Source organism: Pan troglodytes, chromosome 6 (genome assembly GCF_028858775.2).
Source record: "Pan troglodytes isolate AG18354 chromosome 6, NHGRI_mPanTro3-v2.0_pri, whole genome shotgun sequence".
Classification (NCBI taxonomy): Eukaryota; Metazoa; Chordata; class Mammalia; order Primates; family Hominidae; genus Pan; species Pan troglodytes.
In genome coordinates, this window is record NC_072404.2 from 145,846,107 (window position 1) to 145,869,443 (window position 23,337).

Below are 23,337 nucleotides of genomic sequence, written 5' to 3' on the forward strand. Positions count from 1 at the left end.
TCATGGAAGGCTTGCAAGAGGATGTGAAAATTACATGAGAACGAGGAGGAATTTTTTAGGTAGCCCAAGTGGGACAGGACATAGCTGGTCCTGGAGAACATGTGTAAAGGCACGGAGAAAGGAAACTGCATGGTGTTTTGGGAGGAACTATAATTAGTAATGTTTGGTCAGATCATGAGGTTTTGGTGGGGGTGGGTAAGATGGAGGTGGTAAGATAGAAGATTCTAGAGGAAGTCAAGGCAAGGACCAGATTTTGAAGTGTTTTGCATGCGGAGCTGAAGAGCTTGAATTTAGCACCAGCAATAGGGTGTCAGTAAAGAGTTTTATAAGACAGATGTGATCAGATTTGCATTTTAGAAAAATCACTTTGGCAGGTTTGTGAATGATGGACCAGAAATGTGTGATGGTGGAGACTTGGAAGCCAATTAGGAGGCAGTAGTCCAGGTGAGAAATAATGCCCCGAACAAGGGCAAATGGCATTAGGAATGGAGGGGAGCAAGATGAACTCAAGAGACCCTTGGGAGGTAAGATGAAAAGGATGGGGAGGAGGGAACTTGTTGGGATCTGTATCCAAGGGTACCCGACCCCTTGGCCTCATTCCACTGTTCCACAGGGGTTGGTGACAGTGTGTGGGAGACAGGGGTGGACAGAAGTGCATTAACCAAGATACAGACTAGAGAAGGAAGCGTCAGTTCTTAGGACAGGGGTCAGTTTGTAGTGTGGGAAAGAGGAGGTGAGAAAGGGTAGTGAATTTCACCTGGCCCTTGTTGAATATGTGATGCCTGTGTTCGCCATGTGAACAGCAGAAAGCAGGCAAATATAAGGATCGAGAGCACGGGGTAGAGAGAGGGCTGGCGATGGACACCATCTTTTGGGTAATTGCGAAATTAGGGGAAGGGCTGAAATACGGAAGCCTCGCCAAAGATCTCTAGGTAGTTAATAACTATCAAAATGTCACTTCTTTGGCCTTCACTTTTATTATGTAAAAGTACTCAGATCAGGCCGAATACAATTTTATTCTCTTTATCCAATGCCGGAGGCTATTGTCGAAGCCACGGCCTGCCATTTCATACCCTTTGCAATAGGTGGCGCTGACGCCTGGCAGGGAGAAGGCGGCAGCACATGCTGGGCTCGGGGGCGATGGGCTTGTGCGCGGACCTGGCGACGCTCTAGCCCCGAGCCGCGTATTCGTGGCCGGGTCCTCCCTGGGAGCAGGGTGAAGGCCGAGAACCTCTGGCCTCAGGAAGCGCATGCGCAACCGGTTCTCCGAAACATGGAGTCCTGTAGGCCAGGTCTTACCTGAATCAGGTAAGAGGCGGGCGGGGAAGGAGTGGAGCCTCCCCGTGCACCCTCGCAGCCCGCTCCAGGAGTGGGACTAGCCCTCCTTGGGTGTTTGGCTCGTGTGCGTGGGCCACACCAGTCCTGGGGGCAGGTAAGTGCGCGTGGCCCAGGAGGCGTGAGGCTGTGCTGGCGAGGGGAGGGCTCCCGGGGCGCGTGGGTCCCCATACGAGGTGCGCCGCCGCCGGTCCAGAAGAGGGCCACGTGGGCGAGAGCCTCGGTCGTCGTCTCCCAGCACCTCGGGGTCGTAGAGAACACAAAAGTCACACAACCCTCGCCGAGGCTTGATCCCCGCGACAGAGTTTAGTCATTCCGTTAGCTGGCTCCACCCGCCCTCCTGGGCGTGGGGACTCGATTTCTTGGGAGGCTGCGCCTTCCTACTTGTGGGACAGCCAGCCTTGGAGGTTGGAAAGGTCGCAGGCACACGGGTGTGACCGAGTGGTAGAGGGCGTGGCTGTTCGGGGTCGGAGCTGCAGGTGTCGGTCCAGGCGCTGGGGTCACCAGGGCGGAGAGCGGCAGTGGTGGCGCGGCTGGGGGCCTGGTTCAGGGAGGGGGACAGCTGAAGAAGGTGTGAGGTGAGGAGAGCAATCGAGGAAAACGGAAGCACCTGCTCCTGGTTGACTCATTCTGGCTGGAGGCATAATCTAATGTGGGAAGGTAGTAACAGGAAAAAAAAAAAAGCGAGAAAGAGCGACTGTGCCTGTGCTGAAGCCCTTTCCTCCTCCTAGCTCCCAGGCAGCTAGAAAATTGCCTGTCTGAAAGAAAGTAGCTGTTTTCCTTAGGGGACTGTGGTGAGTGACAAATGAGATGATATATGTGAAAGGGTAAAGAGCTATAAAAATGCAAGATTCTATTACTTAATTAGAATCCTTCAGCCTATTTATCTGTTTGAGTGGATAAAATGTCCTCTAGGTGTGGGATAGTGGGGCAGGAGTACCTGGTGAAGAAGTACCAGCTGTGGGATAATGGGATGTGTGGAGTAATGCAGAGGGTGTGTGAAGATAGTTTAGGGGTGCCCACTAATACTGTCACCTGGAGAAACAACCATCTGTCATTTAGGTTCATCTTATTTGGGTAAGAGATTATTCAGTTCCACTGCTTCCCTCGTCTACCACTCATCTTTTGAGCTTTTTACAGCCAAACACTTTTACTCAAAAATGGGCCTGAAGAGGAACACACCAGTAGCTTCAGGGATATATTGGTTAATTTGTTTTTGTTTGGTTTTGTTTTTGAGATGAAGTCTCGCTCTGTCGCCCAGGCTGGAGTGCAGTGACGCCATCTCATCTCACTGCAACTTCTGCCTCCGGGACTCAAGCTATTCTCCTGCCTCAGCCTCCCAAGTAGCTGGGACTACAGGCACACACCACTACACATGGCTAATTTTTGTATTTTTGGTAGAGACGGGGTTTCACCATGTTGGCCAGGCTGGTCTCGAACTCCTGACCTGAAGTGATCCGCCTGCTTCAGCCTCTCAAAGTGCTGGGATTACAGGCGTGAGCCACTGCGCCCGGCCACATTGGTTAATTTGGTTGAGAGCAGGCTCGATGTGATTTTATTGATGATAATGTCTTCAATTTGCCTTGCCCTCAGTACAAAGCAGCATGTTGTACCAAGGGTTCTGGGCTGAGGGACATAACTAGGGAAGACTGAGCTGTGAATTTGTCCCCTCAGTAGAGGATCACCCTGGCCAAGTTCCAGTTCATCTTGGAGCCTTATTTTACATCAGATGGGAAAAGACCTTGCAGGTCATTCATTGTCTTACATGCAGAGCTCGCATACCTGCCACAGGGTTACCCAGCCCCCAGTGGACAGAGAATTTGTCCCATACCAAAATGGCCGAGCCACCCAATCCCTCTAGACAGCCCCTATGTTGGAAAATTCTTTATGTTGAATCGACATCTGTTTCTCTACAATTTGCACTCATTGGAGCCATACAGAATAAAATGTCTAATGCTGCTTCCACAAATATTTGAGGACTGCTAACACATTTCCTTCTTCTACTTACTCCACAAGGCTTCTTTTCTTCAAACCAAACATGCCCATCTATTTCAAACAGGGAGGCAGTGTGGAGTAGTGGAAAGAAGGCCAACTTTGGAGCCAGGCACATCTGCGTTCAGTTCCCAGCCCCTTCACATCCTAACACTTAGCGTTCCGAGCTGCCGTATCTCTCTCTGAAATCTGTGAGTGAAAATACTCATCTAGCCAGGCTACTGTGAGGATCAGGGATATGTTGGGTGAAGATCCATGCTCATGGTAGGAGCTTAAAATACGAGAACTGTTACACCTTCAGTTTGCAATTCATTTAGTTGACCTTCTCTGAACACATTCCTATTTGTCTCTGTTTCAATATGTATCTGCTCTGTAGAACAGAATAAAATGCTTTCTGTGAGTTCTAACCAGCATAATAGAGTAGGATTAGCTTATTTTTGGTACTTCCCCTCAGTCTGCAGTCACAGTAGCCTTTTTAAGGGTCCTGTCTTACTGATTCAGTAAGTTTCTCAACCAAAACCCCTTCGTTAACATGTGCTCCTGTTCAACCACGTTTCTCCCATTATGAAGTGTTTTAGTTGATTTGAATCTACAATGATGGCTCTTGAAAGTGGCAGTCCCGGTTGTGTCTTGTTGTCTCCATAAATATCCTGCACTTGTCATATTATGGGTCTCAAACTGGGGTTAGAAAAATATGGTTCTTGAATCTGTGGTACCATCTCTGCTGATCCCATACCACTGTTGTGAATCAGCGAGATAATAAATGCAGAGCTTTCTACATGAATTTTTGCACAGATCTGAGGTCTTATCATGAGGCGGAACTGTGTTAGACTTGGAATGTGACAAGAATGTGTGATAAGCCACTGGCTGAGGGAGTACTACTGCATGAGATATCCTGCACAGTCCAGGATAGCATCTGTCCAGAGGAACTGAAAGGGTGCAACTTCGAGCAAGCCAGAGCCGACTTTGAATTTATGTGTGGCTGTGTGTTTTCTCAGGGCTCCAAGTGTTTTATACCTTGGATCAAATTCTCCCCCTGCGGAGGAAGCTCCTTTCTGGAAGTAAATCAGGCACATTTAGAAGATTCGTTAACTCTTTGGCTCCTGGGGGATTATGGCCAGCATTTTCTCTCTTAGACTTCCCACAGCGAATTCCTGGTTGGGCCAAGCTGATATCTTTGAGCTGACTTCTGTACTCAGGGTTCTTCCAAACAGGAATATGCTTTCTCTGCCTAAGATCTGGGTTCCATGCCCATCTCAACCTCAATCCCTCCTTCAAGGAAGTTTTTCCTAACTACTCAGCCAGACATCAATAATGTCTGAAGGGAAGATTTCTCCCGAGTGCCAGACTTGGAATTCCTGTTGTCGTCAGGAGCTCTCCGTGGCGCTCCCTGCTTCCCCCAGGGCCTTTAAACTGTTTCTCCTCCAGTCTGCCCACTTGATCCATGTGGGTAGACATGTTCCATGGCCTTCAGAATAAAATCCTTTGTGGGGTACTCAGTCCATAAACAGAAAATTGCCTTCATCTTGGATGCTGGTGTTTCTGGCCTGGTGAGAATGAAAGTGTGGAATTGTTTGTAGGACTCAAAGTTTCCATTAACAATAAATATGAATAATATATAATGCAAAGGCTTTTGTTATTGTTATTATTAAAATAGGAAAGCCTTTACCTTTTTGGAAGAACCGATTTAGATTTTGCAGAGTAATTCAGTCTTTAAAAGGTAGTGGTAGTTAAAATAGGTAATCTTTGACTTGTAAAGAGACTAATTTAAATTTTGTTAAGTAACCAATTAAGGCCATAAAGAGTTTAAATCCATCTGTGGCTTCTCATTTTCTCTAGAACAAATTCCTAATTCCCTACGATGAAATTCTCTTGCTATCCTAATTTTTTTGCCGGCTCAAAGGACTTCCCGTTTTCCCCAAACACGCGGCCCTGAGCCTCCGGTGCTTTGCGAAAGCCGTCCCCTCCGGCTGGAATGTTCTTTGTCTCTCTGGTAAATGTCTATTCATCATTCAAGACCACCCTTCGCCCCTCCCCTTAATTACTTCCTCCCCTGTGCGCCCTCAAATTCTTGTACTCATTCAAGCAGTATTTATTAGGGGCCAGCTTTGTGGCCGGCACCGTGGCGGGCTCTGGGGCTACAAAAGGTGAATAATACTTGGGCTCTGCCTCTGAGGGCCTTACACGTTAGGGAGGAGTGGGTCAACTGCCACAAACGTCGCTAGGAAATTAAAAGGAAAATTTTACAAAGTGGCAGTTCTTGTCTGTCTTCCCCTCCAGATGGCCCGTGTCTTGTTTTCGGGCCGGGGCTATTTCTCATTTATTTCGCACCCCCGGTTCTTAGCGCCCTGTAGGTGCTAAATCAGCATTTGTTTCATGAGTGCTTTTTCTGGGGGCAACCAGACCCCTGCAGAAGTGTACCTGTGTTGTGCCACAGGTTCTGATGATAGGCTTATAGGCGGTAGTTTCCTCAGTGTCCGTGGGTCGCCCCCGGTCCCAGGTTGGATGCCCCGCGGTCCAGCGCCGAACCTTTCGGGGTGCAGAGTTGCAGAGCCGCGGAGGGCTCGGGCCGTGCGCAACCGAAGGGAGGCCTGCAGCGCCCCCTCTGGATGCAGCGGGCACCGGCCAGCCGCCCCGCTCACCCGCTCGCACCCCACGTTTGTTCACCAGTATTTCAGTTTACGGTCAGAAAATGAACACAGACACTTCGTGATACTCTACACTTTTCAAAGGCGTAAGGGATGCCTTTTAAAGGATTATGGATTAGAAACATTCCTCCCTCTTTCTTGTGCCTCTGGGCCCTTGCATTGTGATTCTATCTTACGTAAAGGGGGCTTTGCTCTCCTAATTGTGCCCACTGTTCTGTGCAGCGTGGACCGGCGCATGCAGAGAGCGGGGCTGCGAGGGCGCTGCTGTGGCCAGGCGTCTGGCATGCTGACCACGTCGCGCTGCTGTAAAGGAAACCTGCCCCGCGCAGCGGCGGTGGCTGGAGCGGGAGAAACCGGACTTTGTGCAACTTTGGCCATAGTGGCCATCCCATGAATCTGTTTACTAGCTTGGTGGTGGGTCCAACAGAGCTTGTTGCTCCCTAGCCGCTTGCTCGTGCCCTTGGTGGTTACCGGTAGTTAAGCTTAGGGCGCATAGGGCCCTCGTGGCTCGCCACCTCTCATGGTTCAGTACCCACGCTTCGAACGAGGGATGGGAGCAGGCGCCACGGCCGGCACCCCAGAGCCCTGCTGCCCCTTAGTTCGAGCGGCCATCCTCCTGTGGGGCTTGTGGGCAGCCTGTGGGGTTTGTGGGTGGTCTAAGGAAAGAGTTGGGGCACTCAGGGGTCTGCTGTTTTTGCCCGTGGCCTTAACTCATCAGGGGAGGGTTTCTGCAGCAGAATCTCGGGCTCAGGGTTGGCGGTTAACGAGGGAGCAGCGGGGTCTTGGGGAGGGGGCTCGACACCCCTGAGGTGCCCCCTAAAGGAGCCACTGTTAGAGGGGCACCCCATCTTTGTGGCCATGGCGGTGGTAGAGCGGCTGGGAGGGGCTCTGCGGCGAGCAAGGGAGCAGGCGGTAGGGGTTCTGCGGCGATGGGCGGGCTAGGGGCGGGGCGCGGGTGGGCTCTAAAAGTCGGTGCCCACTCGCTCCGCGCTGCCGCGGCAACCAGCACACCCCGGCACCTCCTCTGCGGCAGCTGCGCCTCGCAAGCGCAGTGCCGCAGCGCACGCCGGAGTGGCTGTAGCTGCCCGGCGCGGCGCCGCCCTGCGCGGGCTGTGGGCTGCGGGCTGCGCCCCCGCTGCCGGCCAGCCCTGCACGGCTGCGGGCTCCGCGGCGCCCGGTGCTCTGCAACGCTGCGGCGGGCGGCATGGGATAACGCGGCCATGGTGCGCCGAGATCGCCTCCGCAGGTGAGTGTGCAGTGGGAACGAGGGGGTGTGGCTGGCGGCCCTGGGACTAGGGCGCAGGCGAGCGGAGGACTGTGTGCCCGTGTCCGAGCTGGGGCTGCCTCTGGGCGAAAACTCTACCGACAGGCGGCACGCATTCCGCGCCCGCTCTGCCTACTTGAGGAGGGGGTGTCACTCCTGCCCGCAATGGAATGTTCAGAATGCGGGACCTCCTTGGGTTAGGATTTCTAGACCCCGGGATCGTCGTGGTGAGATTTAGGATTTCTGGACCCCAGCGTCATCTTGATATGACTTAGGATCCATAATGACCCTGGTCTCACCCTGATGCGAATTGGGATTTTTAGATCCTGGCATCACCCTGGCGCGATTTAGGATTTTTATACTCAGTCATTGCTGCAGCATGATTTAGGATTTCTAAACCCCAGCATCGCCCTGGTTTGATTTAGGATATTTAGACTCCGGCTTCCCTCTGGTGCGATTCAGGATTCTTAGACTCCGCCGTTGCCGTGGCGCGATTTAGGATTTATAGATCCCGGCAAAGCCCTGGTGCGATGTAGGATTTTTAGACCCCGCCATTGCCGTGGTGCGACTTAAAGGATAGACCCCAGCATCGCCCTGGTGCGATTTAGAATTTTTAGAACCCCGGTATCTCCGTGGCGCACCTTAGGATTTCAAGAACGGGATAATCGCAGTGCCGAGATCGCCGCGGTGCAGCTTAGGATTTCAAGACCCAGGTATCACGGTGGCGGGAGTCACCGCAGAGTGACTAGAACTCGCAGTGCCCGTCAGCCGCCTTAAGTATTTTTCAGATTTCAGTAACAAGCGCGAGAACGGCGATGTGACCCAACTGTCATGTTGCGCAGGGATTGTTCACCTTGGTTTCGCGGGTTTTCAAAGTGGTTCGTCTCGCGGCGACGCCAGCAGGTGGGCGGCAGGTTGGGTGGTATTATTACGGGAGTGTGTTTTTCTGTTTACAAGATGAAGAAATCAAGGCTCAGAAATTTCTGGAAAGTTTGTTACTGGAGTTTGCTTATTGTCTCCGCTCATGGCTCATTAAATAGTTGGGATTTTGGCCAAAAAATGTTTGCTTAACCCATTTTGCCTACTGACGGCTAGGTTGCTTCACTTCTAAAAATCCTAAAAGTTCATGGGGGCATTTTTACTGCGGTAATAAGACAAAAAATGGCCCCCTGAGAGGTTGCCTCTTTGCTTTCTTGGAGTAAGAGGAGGAGGGTTTGGAGGGGGGTGTCCAGGAGTCGAGTATGTTGGTCGATAGCCTCGTTTTTTAACCCCCACTTTCCCTAAGCAGCGGCGGGGAAGCCTCCCCATTTGCTGCTCTGGCCGCCCCTCCCGGGGCTCTCTGCTGAGTCACTGCAGAGATTCAGCTGCTGGAACCCCGTGGATGAATGCGATGAGAAGCACTGGGGGAAAGGAGTAATGAAATCTGCACATGAAAATGTATACATTGAAGTACAGGACAGATAGGGCTGGGCAAATGATCGTCAAAACCTAATGGTTTTTGTCATCTGACCTTTCAAGGAGATACTGGGATACAGCCTGCTATTGTTGGGTGAAAACTGTGATATAACCATCATGTTCTGGCACTTTTTTGAACCATTTCTAGTATTACCTTGAGAAGTAGGACCAAATGGTTCTATCCGTCTTATGGACAGGTACTTTGGAGAAAAAAGGAAATGACTGCCCTAATAATGCCTAAAAAATAGCCTGGGGAGCTGACATTGTTTAAGAAACATGGTTATTTTACCACTGTAAAACCACAGGCTTGTTTTTAGAGTTTAGCAAAAAGTATCAGGGATTTGGGGGGGAAACGTATCTTGTAAGTTGAGGAAGTTAGCGAACGGGTAGGTAGATTACAGGCAATAGGGAAGAATGTGTGTACAGACGGAAAGCCATTTCCCCCAGGGCTTTAGCAATTAATTTATTTCAGCTCTATGACAACTCTAATTTTAGTTTTGGAGGGTATTATTTCCATTCTGGCTGTTTTGAGAGAACTTCCATTCTACTGACAATTCTTGGTCTGTTGACCATCAGAAGTCATAGACTTGAAACAGAACTGTTTATAATTCCTGTTTGGCACTCCTTGTCAATGTGGATAAACTGACTTGTGCCTTTGAAGTCCTGGGCATGGGAGGGTTGGGTGTACCAACCAGTGCTCTTTTTCCAAAGACAAAATCAATTCTCACACGCTGGGTATGAGTTATGCCTTATCTGGGGGTGGGGGAGCATCTTAGGAAATTAAATGGAAACTTAAAGAGTCTGCTAAGAAAAGCAGAAATGTAATCTACCGCCTTGACCTCTCAAGAGATTAGATATTCAGAGTCATGACAAAGCTGCTTATGTTGGAATACACAGTGCAGCTATCTTACTTTCACAGACTGTTTACCCTGAGCAGTTTCTCAGCCCAAATCCCGAAAGGAGTACTAAATGGGGCTTCATTTAGGCAGGAGGGCTGAAAATCAGGAGTAGCTCTCTGCTTGAGGACATGTGATAAGTTACTACACACACACACTCTTTAAAACATGAGATATAGCACATATATATTTTTTGAACATTTTACTGGTTGGGGGTAGTGGGTAGATGGTAGAGCTTTTGGAGTAAATAAGAAAGAAGTTATTTTTTTCCTGGGAAGCCTTGATAAAAGTCAACGAAAGAGTGTCCAGCATTTAAGTCATGTCCCTTTTATTTATATAAAGTCATCTTCAGCAGGTATTGGGAAGACCACAAGGGTAGGGGCTAAGGGGTTAAAGTCGGGGAGCAGAGGCAGAAGATTATATGTTGAAATAATGTTATTTTTTTTCCTTAAGATTAGAATGATGAACAAATATGGTGAGTGCTATGGCAGACAGAGGTTTGATTATAGTCTCGGTCAGCTTTGTGCCTATGTGAAGGGCAATGTAATCATTGCATGGTAGCAGCAATCTCCCACCCCATCTTAACCAGGTTTTGGTTTGTAGATGAGCGGACAATGTTACCTGACTGCTTACAGTGGGTCTCTGCTTTTCCTACAGGATGAGGGAGTGGTGGGTCCAGGTGGGGCTGCTGGCCGTGCCCCTGCTTGCTGCATACCTGCACATCCCACCCCCTCAGCTCTCCCCTGCCCTTCACTCATGGAAGTCTTCAGGCAAGTTTTTCACTTACAAGGGACTGCGTATCTTCTACCAAGGTAAGAAGTGGACTATTGGAACTCCTGCGTGTATCGGTCACATAAGTCCCAGCTGAGGTATTTATTTTGTGGCTATTGGTCTCTTGTTGCTCCTTAATGATGGAGGAGAGTATCTCTCTCTCTTTCTGTGTAGTGTGCTTGCAGAGAAGCACAGAAAACTGCTGGGAGAATGGGGGTAGGGACTGAGATTCCAACCTGCAGACCTTACCTTTTAGTATAAGTTTTCTTTGTAGCTTGATATGTATTCCAATATTAGTTTTTTTTTTTTTTTTTTTTGAGCAACCTTAGTGTCAGGTAATATATAAAATATTAATAGATATAACCACCATTGGTTCTCTCTCCTTACCATCCCTGATTTCATTTTTTCTGTAGATTATTTGTAGTGTAACTGTGATTTAAGTCTTAATACCATTATATAAATTAATTTGCTAGTGATGATTATTATTATGACCACTACTTATCAAGTAATTACCATATGCCAGGCACTGAGTTATGTTTTCAGCCTTCATTGTTTAATCTTTACAACAGCATTTGGAGATAGGTGCCATTAACCTCATTTTATAGGTGAAGAAACTGAGAAACAGATTGGAAATGATTTGTTTTGAGCGGGGGTCAAGAGCAATAACGAAAAATGTTTGTCATAAACCGTTTTTCATTATTGCTCCTGACCTCCTCTCATTTGCTATATTCAATTAAGTAAGTATACAATTTTTATTATGTTGGCTTGGGTTATTTCCAGTTTTACTGTTTTAAAAAACTAATGTTGAAGTAAAAGCTTCATGTCCATACAGTTTATTTTTTCCTTACATTTTCAAACTATACTACTTGTATAAATGGAATGATTTTATTTGCACAGATTCTCAAGAACAAAACTCTTAGGCTAAAGTATATACAATTTTTAACTGCTTCTAAATTATTTTTGAAAACCTTATTACCAAATTTTCATGTCACTGGCAGTATATGAATATACCTGTTCTAATCCAATACTATTAGCAAGGTTAATATTGTCTAAATGTTTACCTAATTTAGATGATGCTGAATGCTTCCGTATTGTCATATGCATTAAAAAAGTTCATGTTTATGTTGATTAAGCCCTTTTTATAGTTGACAGGATTTTGTAATAGTTTTATTATGTTTTTGATGTTAGATTGGGTCTCCTGCTGAATAAAAAGTGCTGAGCAAACAGCATAAGCTAAAGGTGTTCCTTGGGAATAGTTGCTGTATCTTAGAGAATTTCTGTGAGGCCATTCATGATAAAGTACAAAGAATTTGTAGTTTATGTGTTGTGATCATATGCTTTTAACTGAAAATTTACTTTTCACTGTGAAAAAATTTGCATATTACAGAACAAAAGGAGAAATGGGGAGATGCTGTTTAAAAACACTTAGGTGAAAGTAAACAAGGTGCCTTCAAGTATTTTCACATAGCATGATTTTTACAATGTTTTAATATACAGATTGAAAGGAGAAAAGGCCTGTTCTCACCTAACGCAGTTAAGCTTACATTTTAAAAATAATTGTGTCATTTTAATGTCAATTTGGTCACAGTTTCTTGTTCTTTGTATCAGATTACTTAGATTTTAACATCTTCGAGGTTATTTTTATAGGGATTTGGCATAATTGATTGTACTTTCCTTCTTCCTAGACTCTGTGGGTGTGGTTGGAAGTCCAGAGATAGTTGTGCTTTTACACGGTTTTCCAACATCCAGCTACGACTGGTACAAGGTAATGAAGTCAGACTTCTACGTCCTACTATGTCTTAAAAAATCTCGGCCAGGCGTGGGGGCTCAAATCCTAGCACTTTGGGAGGCTGAGGTGGGAGGATGACCTGAGGTCAGGAGTTTGAGACCAGCCAGGGCAACATGGCAAAACCCCATCTCTACTAAAAGTATAAAAATTAGCCAGGCATGGTGGCACAAGCCTGTAATCCCAGCTACCTGGGAGGCTGAGGCAGGAGAATCGCTTGAACCCGGGAGGCAGAGGTTGCAGTGAGCTGAGATTGCACCACTGCACTTCAGCCTAGGTGACAGAGCGAGAGTGTGTCTCAAAAAGAAATTTTTTTTTAATAAAAATTAAAAAAACCTCAAGGATTTTGTTGTCAGCACCAGAAGGCTCTTGCACATTTGAATTGCTTTTAAAAAAACATTAAATGTTGAACTGTTCCTTATTTACTGAAGGGAATAAACAACTCCTTGGCACTCTGGAAGGGATCACTGCCAAGTTACCCTCCCTCAACAGGGATTAATTACCAGGAATAAAGCATTTTCCAAGAGGATCATCTGTGGGACCTGTGGTAGTTTCATGGCATTTTCTCTTTATGGAAGTCTGTTAAGCCAAGATAGGGCTGAAGCTCCTGTGCTACTGTAGGTCTGGTGAAAGGGAGGGGCAGGAGCAGAAAGCCCAAATCATCCTTTCTTTCTTGTAGATTTGGGAAGGTCTGACCTTGAGGTTTCATCGGGTGATTGCCCTTGATTTCTTAGGCTTTGGCTTCAGTGACAAACCGGTAAGCAGCACCTATCTGGGGCTGGTGATGGGGTGTGGGGGCAGACGCAGACTGTGAGGGTCAGGCTGGCAGAGAGAGCTGTCCTCATGACTTCATCCTGTGTATGTGGGCTTTCCTTTCCTCAGAGACCACATCACTATTCCATATTTGAGCAGGCCAGCATCGTGGAAGCGCTTTTGCGGCATCTGGGGCTCCAGAACCGCAGGATCAACCTTCTTTCTCATGACTATGGAGATATTGTTGCTCAGGAGCTTCTCTACAGGTCAGTGGAGCTTCAGACTTCAGCTTATGATGCTAGGAGAGTACATTGTTTCTGGACTCTTTGTATCCTTTTTCTCTCTTGGGAGTTGTCTTCAGCGGTGTACTGGTTTAAGTCTGCTCAGCTACATGTGTGTTTCCTCATCTCCCTTCTAGGTACAAGCAGAATCGATCTGGTCGGCTTACCATAAAGAGTCTCTGTCTGTCAAATGGAGGTAATTGCCTTGGCGGTAGGTAGAAAGTGGGTGTAATCTAGAAGGGCCATCTTTAGATACAGCGGCACCTAAATGGTAATCTGATAATACTTCAAGTAGACATAATTAAACTATGGGATCTCTCCCTCTTCTGTGCCATCAACTCCTTTGGTGGTCTGACAAGATTTATGGACCCTTTCTCAGAATGTTTTAAAATAAAGAAACAAACAGCATTACAAAGGATAGTGACTTTACTTACATAGTCAATAAAAAGCTGCATTATAGTCACATGTGCTTTTTCAATGCATTAGATAGCAAGTTCTAGTGGAGGACCTAGTAACAGCTATATCAGAAGGAGTGAGGAGTGTAAAGACTGTTTGCCATATCTGAAACAACTGCAATAGGTTATGAGAGTATAGGATTGAAGATACAGAAAAAAGCCACAAGTGTTTCTAATACTACTATGATGTTAGTGTAGAAAATCCTTACTTAATGTCATCAATGGGTTCTTGGAAACTGTGACTTTAAATGAAACGTTATAATGGAACCAATTTTTTTTCTCATCAATGTTTTAAAGAAAGGATGTTATTCAAGGACCTGCTGTACCTCATTCTGCTTAAAGCCGAAGTTTCCAAGAACCTATCCTGATGTTAAGTGAGGACTTAACTGTATGAGATTCCCCAACTCCTAACTGATGGCAGTGCCAAGTTTCAGTTAGAAAATACCGAACCCCTGATTAGACTTTCTGGGCAGCCAGCTTGCAAGTTCATGAATACCCAAATGTCTCCTGAACGTCTTAAGAGCAGACTGGGAGAGAAATCCGTCTCTCCCTTTATCACTTATGCTCATGGCTTTCTTCCACTGACTCTGAAGAAAGGGAAAAGGAAAAACTCTAGGGTTGTTAAAGGACCTATACTTATTTAAAAACTTCTTGTTTTATTCTTACAGCCCAAATCATTAACCCTTGTGTTCGGAGTGATAGGGGGAAATGCTAAGGGGAGTCAGAGCCTGGTTATCAGCATTTTGGATGACCATATATTTTCTCCCCGTTTCACTATCTTTAAGATGGGAAAAGTAATTCCAGTGGGATTTATTGTGACCAGTTAAACACAGAATTCCTGGAGAAGTAATTAGATGACAGTTTTAAATTGTTATTTGTAATTCTGTTTTGGTAGTAAAGGCTGCAGAGGTGATGGTGAATAGGGTGGGTAGTTTCTGATAATGGGCTTGCCTTTGACCTAAATGTAGGTAGGCTGGGCGAGGTGGCTTGCGCCTGTAATCCCAGCACTTTGGGAGGCTGAGGTGAGAGGATTGCTTGAGCTCGAGACCAGCTGGGCAACCCAGTGAGATCCCGTCTGTATAAAAAAAAAAAATTAAAGTTGTAGGTAAATGACTAAGATAAGTCTCTTCTACAGGTATCTTTCCTGAGACTCACCGTCCACTCCTTCTCCAAAAGGTTGGTACTTCACTGATAGACCTTTAGTTTTAGGATTTGTACTGACGTAAATAATGCTGGGACCTTTTAAGGGCCATAGCTCCTGTAACTGGCAGTAGTTAAATCCTCTTCCTTGTGAATTTCTATTAATGAAGTTACTTTTTCCCTTCTTAGGCAACTAAAGCAGAGGCAGTGGCCCCTACGTAAACCCAAAACCAATCCTAAGAATAAGAGATCAACAAATATTTGGAGAAATAACAGCTATGGAAAGATCTGTGTTACAAGCTTGATGTTTGAACAAATTAGGATCCTACTCTAAACTTGAATATATCAGAGTTAAAGTTTTAGGGATTTAGTGAATTGTAGAAAAGTAATCTTAGATGGAATTAGAAATAGATTTGTCTTCCTTGAGAGAAGAATGCGGGTAGGCAAAACAAAATGCCAAGTACCAAACCATTCAGTAGCAGGAGATTTGGCTAAAGATTTAGTTCCTAGTATAAAACCTTTTGCCCCGGTGAAGATCTTTCTCTGGGTTCTTGAGCTTTACCTCCACTTATTCCCCTCCAGCTACTCAAAGATGGAGGTGTGCTGTCACCCATCCTCACACGACTGATGAACTTCTTTGTATTCTCTCGAGGGTAAGTGTCACTGTCAAAGATTGTGGCCTAGAGCAATGTTGTGAAAAGTTGCTGCCATTACAATTCTGGGCCAAATCCTAAGGCTTGATATTTTAAAGCAAAGGTGTTGGCCGCTTGCCAGGGAAGTAGAAGGAATTCATAAATCACTTATGGGTCAGACTGCATGGCCCAGACTGCATGGCCTCTGAGGTTCCAGCCATATTGAACATTCTGAGTTCTCCTCACACTTATCTTCCTGCGTTTTGGACTCTTTCAGTCTCACCCCAGTCTTTGGGCCGTATACTCGGCCCTCTGAGAGTGAGCTGTGGGACATGTGGGCAGGGATCCGCAACAATGACGGGAACTTAGTCATTGACAGGTAAGAAATTACCCTTTGCTTTGGTTTCCAGAGAAGTGTTTTTGTGGAGAGTGGGGATTGCTTGTTCTGTTCCTTGCTGGCTTATTCCCTATCACAGGAAGGCTGATGATGACCTATGGGGCAAACCAAAAAGTCATGGTCTATATGAAGGAAGAAATAGAAAATAGAGTGAAACTGGACTCTTTGTTAGTATTAAATGCTTCAAAGTATTGAATCATGGTTGTGAAAGTAGCCTAGTGCCTCCCTCAAGGTACAAGGCTCTTCCTTTTGCCTATCTTTCTGCAGCAACGGGGAGTGAGAGGGCAGACTTCTCTTTCTCTGTCTTGTACAAAGAATTCCCATGCCTTGGTTCAAATGAGAATGTAGACACTTTCACAAGGGACCCAGAGGTGGTGATAGCTGTAACTACTTGGGATAAGACTCTGTCTTCTAGCCACCTGGCTCAGTGTAGCTTCCAGTGTTTTTACTGATGGCTTTGCTGGGAATTGTATGTTAGAGGGAGCCAATCCTCCCACCCTCTCCTAACCCTCAACAGGATCCCTGAATACTTCATTTTAGTATTAAAAAACTGAAGAACAATTAAGACTGTCTTTTAAAATTATATTTTCCTTTCCAAAAAGTAAATACTATTTCTAAGATGAGATATTTGAGGTTCACAAAAATAACTGTCCTGGAGTTGCCAGGCAGAATGAGTAGAATACATGATTTTGAGTTCTAAAATGTGGCAGTGGTGTCTCACGCTGGAGAAAGAGGAATCCTCTCCATTTTATCTGTGGTCAGATGCAGCTTTGTGCTCATCAACATCTACACTTAGAATTTTGAAGTAGATGTCGGCTGGGCACAGTGGCTCACGCCTGTAATTTGAGCACTTTGGGAGGCCAAGGTGGGCGGATCACATGAGGTCAGGAGTTTAGAGACCAGCCTGGCCAACATGATGAAACCCCGTGTCTACTAAAAATACAAAAATTAGCCAGGTGTGGTGGCACATGTCTGTAATTCCAGCTACTCCGGAGGCTGAGGCACAAGAATTGCTTGAGCCCAGGAAGCGGAGGTTGCAGTGAACTGAGATCATGCCACTGCACTTCAGCCTGGGCACAGAGTGAGACTCCGTCTCAAAAAAAGAGAAAAAAAAAAGAAGTAGATGTCAATACAGAAGATCATGTGTTACAATCCTCTTATTTTAAAAATGAGGAGGCTAGCCAGGTCCTTTGGCACATGCCTGTACTCCCAGCTACTTGGGAGGCTGAGGTGGGAGGATCTCTTGAGGTCAGGAGTTATAGCTGTAGTGAGCTATGATTGCACCTGTGAATAGCCACTGCACTCCAGCCTAGGTAACATAGGGAGACCCTGTCTTTTAAAAAACAAACCAACAAATGAGGAAACCGAGTTGAAAGATCTGTGTTATATGTTTGAGTCAGAGAGGTAGGTAGTGGTGGAGCCTAAATTGGAACCTCAGACCTGGGCTTTTTAGTTACATAAAATCCAAACCAACTGTCAGCCTTCCTAGATCTCATTCCCTGCTTAATAAATACACAAACCCACTAATTCTTCTATTGATAGTAGGCATAATCACTGCTAGAGCTACATGGTGGTTAACTCTAGAGGTCAACAGAAATGGATAAATTAAGTGGAACATTTCCAGGAATGCTAAACTGCTTCTGGATTAAGAAATTGTATCTTGTGTTCCTTGTGGCTCTTGTTATGCCCTTGAATCCCTGTAACAGTAAAGGTTTCTTGTTCTGCGCATGCTGACTTACCTGTCCTACAGTCTCTTACAGTACATCAATCAGAGGAAGAAGTTCAGAAGGCGCTGGGTGGGAGCTCTTGCCTCTGTAACTATCCCCAGTGAGTATTTTTATATTATTGATAGGAAACTGAAGGACTATAGGGTTAAAGTAATCGCAACTCCTTTATACAATTAGGGTTACCAGATTTAGCAAATAAAAATATAAGATACCCAGTTAAATTTGAATTTTAGATAAACAACAAATGCTTTTTTAGTATTTAAGTATATGTTGTACAATATTTGGGACCTACTTACACCCAAAAAAAATCATTTTTCACCTGAAATTCAAATTTTCTGGGTATCCTTTATTTTACTGGCAACTGTACTCATGACATCTGGAACAGTGATGTGTGTGTGTAGAGTGAAGTATATAAAAAGCTGAGACATTACTGTAAAGGTAGTTGGTATTACTGATTTCTGTGGTGTGCATTGTCAGTGACTGCCACATTACATGCTGAATTGCTCGGACAGAAGGCTGTTTGGATTACTAATCAAGAGGCTATAGGTGGTTTGTGCTTATTTGTCTTTTCATTCTTACGGATTTAAAAAAAATTATGGTGTTTCACACATAGTGATTAGTGCTCAGGAAATTATTGGTTGATTTCAAATGTCAAGGGTCTGTTATAACTGAAGAGAGACTTAAAGAATGATAGTATCCTGGACTTAGAGGATGTTGAAAGTTGGGCATATCCCATTTGGTCCAGGGTGCAGGAGAGCTGGATGAGGGACCAAATGGTTGTCTGTAGGAGGAGATGTGTCCAATGAATGAACTGGTGCATGCCTAGCAGTTTTTTAGAGGTTACCTAATAAAACAAGCTAGGTTTTGTATCACACAAAAAATTATTTATAGAAAATATTTTCTTGGGCTGGGTGAGGAGGCTCATGTCTGTAATCCTAGCTCTTTGAGAGGCTGAGGCGGGAGGACTGATTGAGCCCAGGAGTTTGGCACCACTCTGGGCAACATAGTGAGAAAAATTTTACTCTACAGATAAATTTAAAAGTTAGCCAAGTGTGGTGTTGCACACCTGTATGTAGTCTCAGCTACTGAGGACAATGAGGTGGGAGGATCGCTTGGGCCAACGAGTTTGAGGTTACAGTGAGCTATGACTGCACCACTGCACTCCAGCCTGAGCAAGAGAGAGAGACCTTGCCTATGGAAGAAGAAAACATTTCTTTTTGGAGAGGAGTTAATTTTAGGGTGGGAGTAGAACAGATGTGAGAGCTGTTAAGTATTTCATTCCTTTTCTCTTTTCTAGTTCATTTTATCTATGGGCCATTGGATCCTGTAAATCCCTATCCAGAGTTTTTGGAGCTGTACAGGTGAGTCTCCCCGAGAGAAGTCTATGTTTTGTTAGTATCTCATCCTGACAGTGGTAAACAGAATTGCCTGTTGAGGGCTATTGGCTCTAGCCATTGTCTTTAACCTCACTGGCTGTTCATCCAGGAAACAATAAAAAGATTGAGTTGAGGAATCTTATTCTAACATAATTGTAGTATCAAGACATTCAGTTATACATTCTCTTGATTTATTCATAGTCTGTTTTCACTGTCATGACTGCTACATATTCCTTGGTGTACAAAAAGCTCTCATGTGAGTCAAAGGTTGAAAGTGGATATATCCTACAAAGTATTTGTTTTAGTCTGATTGTAAAGCCAATTCATTGGTTTAGGCTGAGCAGATGGCAAGGAGAGATTGAGAAGAGCTCATTGTGGAAAAGTGCCTTCTCATTGGTTGCTATTCTCTCTAGGTACTTACTTGGAAGGTATCAGAATATGAAATCTTGATTATGTCACATAAGAATGTTCCATACCTTCCCGTGGCCTACTGGATACAAGCTAGTAGTAAACAGCTTGCATATAATTTTAAATAAAATACCCCCTCTCATCTCCTCCTGGGATTAAGGGAAGATCCTTGGTTATCTCTGCTTGGGCAGTGAGTTGCTGTGTGATCCACTTGTTTGATGCTTCATCCTTCTCTAAGGAGCTGAAAGTCATCTTGCTTTGACAATTGTTGCAAAAGTGTTATATTTTCAAGTTGTTGTTTGTTGGATTATGAACATTTAAAAACTAGTTTGTATAAATGGAATTGGCAAGTTTATCTGCCTAAGATACAATTTCAGAGTAGAAGGTGAATAAGCTCTTTGGTGGCTCCTTCCAGTGTGGTGTGTCCACAGGGTCATTTACTGGGGCTTCCCACTGGCTTACATCCCTCCCGCTCCAGCCTCAAGTTCACCTGCGTGCTGTTCTCTTCCACTAGGAAAACGCTGCCGCGGTCCACAGTGTCGATTCTGGATGACCACATTAGCCACTATCCACAGCTAGAGGATCCCATGGGCTTCTTGAATGCATATATGGGCTTCATCAACTCCTTCTGAGCTGGAAAGAGTAGCTTCCCTGTATTACCTCCCCTACTCCCTTATCTGTTGTGTATTCCACTTAGGAAAAAATGCCCAAAAGAGGTCCTGGCCATCAAACATAATTCTCTCACAAAGTCCACTTTACTCAAATTGGTGAACAGTGTACAGGAAGAAGCCAGCAGGAGCTCTGACTAAGGTTGACATAATAGTCCATCTCCCATTACTTTGATATCTGATCAAATGTATAGACTTGGCTTTGTTTTTGTGCTATTAGGAAATTCTGATGAGCATTACTATTCACTGATGCAGAAAGACGTTCTTTTGCATAAAAGACTTTTTTAACACTTTGGACTTCTCTGAAATATTTAGAAGTGCTAATTTCTGGCCCACCCCCAACCGGAATTCTATAGTAAGGAGGAGGAGAAGGGGGGCTCCTTCCCTCTCCTCGAATGACGTTATGGGCACATGCCTTTTAAAAGTTCTTTAAGCAACACAGAGCTGAGTCCTCTTTGTCATACCTTTGGATTTAGTGTTTCATCAGCTGTTTTTAGTTATAAACATTTTGTTAAAATAGATATTGGTTTAAATGATACAGTATTTTAGGTATGATTTAAGACTATGATTTTACCTATACATTATATATATTTTATAAAGATACTAAACCAGCATACCCTTACTCTGCCAGAGTAGTGAAGCTAATTAAACATGTTTGATTTCTGAATAAATTGAACTAAATCCAAACTATTTCCTAAAATCACAGGACATTAAGGACCAATAGCATCTGTGCCAGAGATGTACTGTTATTAGCTGGGAAGACCAATTCTAACAGCAAATAACAGTCTGAGACTCCTCATACCTCAGTGGTTAGAAGCATGTCTCTCTTGAGCTACAGTAGAGGGGAAGGGATTGTTGTGTAGTCAAGTCACCATGCTGAATGTACACTGATTCCTTTATGATGACTGCTTAACTCCCCACTGCCTGTCCCAGAGAGGCTTTCCAATGTAGCTCAGTAATTCCTGTACTTTACAGACAGGAAAGTTCCAGAAACTTTAAGAACAAACTCTGAAAGACCTATGAGCAAATGGTGCTGAATACTTTTTTTTTTAAAGCCACATTTCATTGTCTTAGTCAAAGCAGGATTATTAAAAGTGATTATTTAAAATTCATTTTTTTTAATTAGCAACTTCAAGTATAACAACTTTGAAACTGGAATAAGTGTTTATTTTCTATTAATAAAAATGAATTGTGACAAAAGTGGACTCTGGCTTCCCCTCCCCCCACCCCTCTGGGATAAAAATTTTCCAGCATTGCCAGGAGCTTTCAGGTACACATTAAAGAATAAAATGAAGTTAAGCAGCTGGAGTATAGCATAGTATTTCATTTTCAAGATCACCCAAAGCTGCACTATCGTCCCAAAGCTGACCAAGTAGAATAAAAAGAAAAAAAAAAACCAACCCATGCGCAAAGATAGACATTTGCTTGATCTGCTGGCTCAGGGCCAAATGTTTAATTTACTTCTCCAAAGTCATTCATCTTCAAAAGTCTGATTCTGGGAAACTGATGCCACTAGCCTAAAAGCCCACTGACCATGTAGTGTGCATCAGTTTCCTCTTGTCCAGTAAGCATTTATCCAACAGAAGCTAAGATAACATCTACAGGTGTTCTCTCTTTACTTCTGACAGTCACCTGCATGGTCACTCCATCGGCTAAGGCCAGCCTGGACCTCACCAATAAATCATAGCCACCTCTGAATATACCTGAGAGAAAAAAGTAAGGAAAACCATATTAAGAACCCAAAACAAGCACTGGATAATGAAATTTATCATGCTATCCCTGCATCTCCTTTCTATTAGTTTAGCTTTTCCAGAGACTTGTGGAAATTGAATCCTACGCATAAATTCCAAATATATATATTTATTTTTATATTCCCATGAAACCAGGTACATAGAAGGTATTCAAAAATACCAATTTGGAGTACTCAAAAGGAATGTTGGTGGTGGCCTTGGTATCTGTTGGAGAGATTTGTTTTGGGCCAAATGTACATCTTAATAACCAAGAATAGCATGCAAAACAAATTATTCATTTTGACTGGGTATCAAATTGTTACTCATATAATGGGATGATGGGACAACAGCAAGGCATAAGATGCCCATCTATATCCTATTAAGCTTTGCAAGAAAACGGAAGGAAAATCTGATGGAAGCTTCTTACCTGCCAGATAGAGCGAATGGGAATTCTTGTTCTCAGGTACTTTATCGGACCTCTCACATGGCTGCATGCCCAGAAATGTGATGATATTGTTGACAGCCTCTGTGTTGAGAAGATGTATGAGACAGTATTAGGAAAGTAAAGCACAGGGATCTCCCTCTGCACCAGTGTATGCTGGGAGCTGGGGTGGAAGGGGTTGTTGGTGAAGGGGGTTGTTGGTGATGTGTAGAGGGAGGCTACTACTGGACTAGAAAATGGCTGATCAATTAGATGATGAAGACAGGGTGCTGGCCTTTTAAGTAAGAGATTTATGAAGTTTTTGTTTTTTTTTAAAGGAGTTCTTCTGGAGTAACAAATATGCCTGTTAGGTGTTATACTGTTATCAGGCAATATACTGATAGCAAAATGGGTCTCACCTTCAAGGGTTTTGGTAGAACTGAGGGCAAAGGTTTCCTCTTTCTCAAAGGTATCTCCCACCTCTTCCCAAGCAGCAGCAAAGTTAGGCTTCAGTACTTTCTGAATATGGTCAGACACAGTCACTTCGAGATCTTCCAGCTAGTGGGTAATAAGCAGTCAGTAAAGAAAAGTCCTTTCTGTTATAGGGCAAAGATAAAGGAACTAATCAATATGGTCCTCCGGAGCCTAGAGAAAACTCTACCACCAAAATAGTTTAAGTTCTGTAGTCTGGATAAATCTAATGTTGTAGCCCTTAGCAAAGGAAAGCAAGAAAATAGAACATCTGGCAAGAGCCTCAGATCAACATCTGTAGCCCTGAGGTACAGAGTAGTCATGTTGCACCCACACTTGACCACTGAGTTCTGGGCACACGGTACCCTCTGATCATTCACTAAGAGGTTGATATTTTTTAAAAAGTTTTCCCTCCATTCTGTGAAGGCTTTTTAATCCATGATCTGGCTATAAACTAACAGCTGCTGAAGCAAAAACAAAAAACCAAAAAACAAAACCAACCTCCTCCCCAAATCATTTTAAATAAAACTGATCTCAATGAAAATCATGTCATTATTTTCATCTCTTAATTATCCCTATTATAAAGAAAAAAAGGGTGAGTTTGTTTTAATGGTGAAGTGGTAAATCTCAATTCTCTCTGGCCTGATGCTGTCCAGTTACAGAGGAGGGTTAGTCCAGGCCCTCCTAATTTGTCATCTGTTTCAGAAGAATAGAAATCCCTTAAGTTTATG

The 23,337-nt window shown here is 44.5% G+C and overlaps 2 protein-coding genes and 1 non-coding gene across 8 annotated transcripts in view; 2 read left to right on the top strand and 1 right to left on the bottom strand.

Moving 5' to 3' along the window:
• Positions 1 to 1,087: 1,087 nt before the first annotated feature.
• MEST (mesoderm specific transcript) lies at positions 1,088 to 21,184 on the top strand. 4 transcript variants are annotated; one of them, XM_003318797.7, is made up of 12 exons: positions 1,088 to 1,308; positions 10,248 to 10,402; positions 12,047 to 12,126; positions 12,827 to 12,904; positions 13,030 to 13,166; positions 13,319 to 13,377; positions 14,772 to 14,812; positions 15,359 to 15,429; positions 15,686 to 15,787; positions 17,556 to 17,632; positions 18,830 to 18,893; positions 19,831 to 21,184. In XM_003318797.7, exons 2-12 carry the CDS (start codon positions 10,249 to 10,251, stop codon positions 19,946 to 19,948), a joined length of 981 nt encoding a protein of 326 aa, XP_003318845.1. In that variant the 5' UTR covers positions 1,088 to 1,308; position 10,248; the 3' UTR covers positions 19,949 to 21,184. The 4 variants fall into 4 exon arrangements, with proteins under 4 accessions (XP_003318845.1, XP_009452486.1, XP_519382.4 ...); XM_009454211.5 differs by having other exon boundaries at positions 1,234 to 1,432; XM_519382.9 differs by lacking the exon at positions 1,088 to 1,308 and adding an exon at positions 6,192 to 7,221.
• MIR335 (microRNA mir-335) lies at positions 11,001 to 11,093 on the top strand. Its single transcript, NR_035755.1, has one exon. It is a non-coding gene; the product is annotated as a microRNA mir-335 (primary transcript).
• Positions 21,130 to 23,337, bottom strand: part of COPG2 (COPI coat complex subunit gamma 2) — a 164,698-nt gene continuing 162,490 nt past the window's right edge. For all 3 annotated transcript variants that reach the window (XM_519383.9, XM_024358044.3, XM_054687707.2), the window contains exons 22-24: positions 22,555 to 22,693; positions 22,142 to 22,240; positions 21,130 to 21,687 (exon numbers count right to left, since the gene is read on the bottom strand). In XM_519383.9, coding sequence (XP_519383.3) covers positions 21,557 to 21,687; positions 22,142 to 22,240; positions 22,555 to 22,693 — 369 coding nt within the window. In that variant the 3' untranslated portion in view covers positions 21,130 to 21,556. The remainder of the gene's footprint in view (positions 21,688 to 22,141; positions 22,241 to 22,554; positions 22,694 to 23,337) is intronic.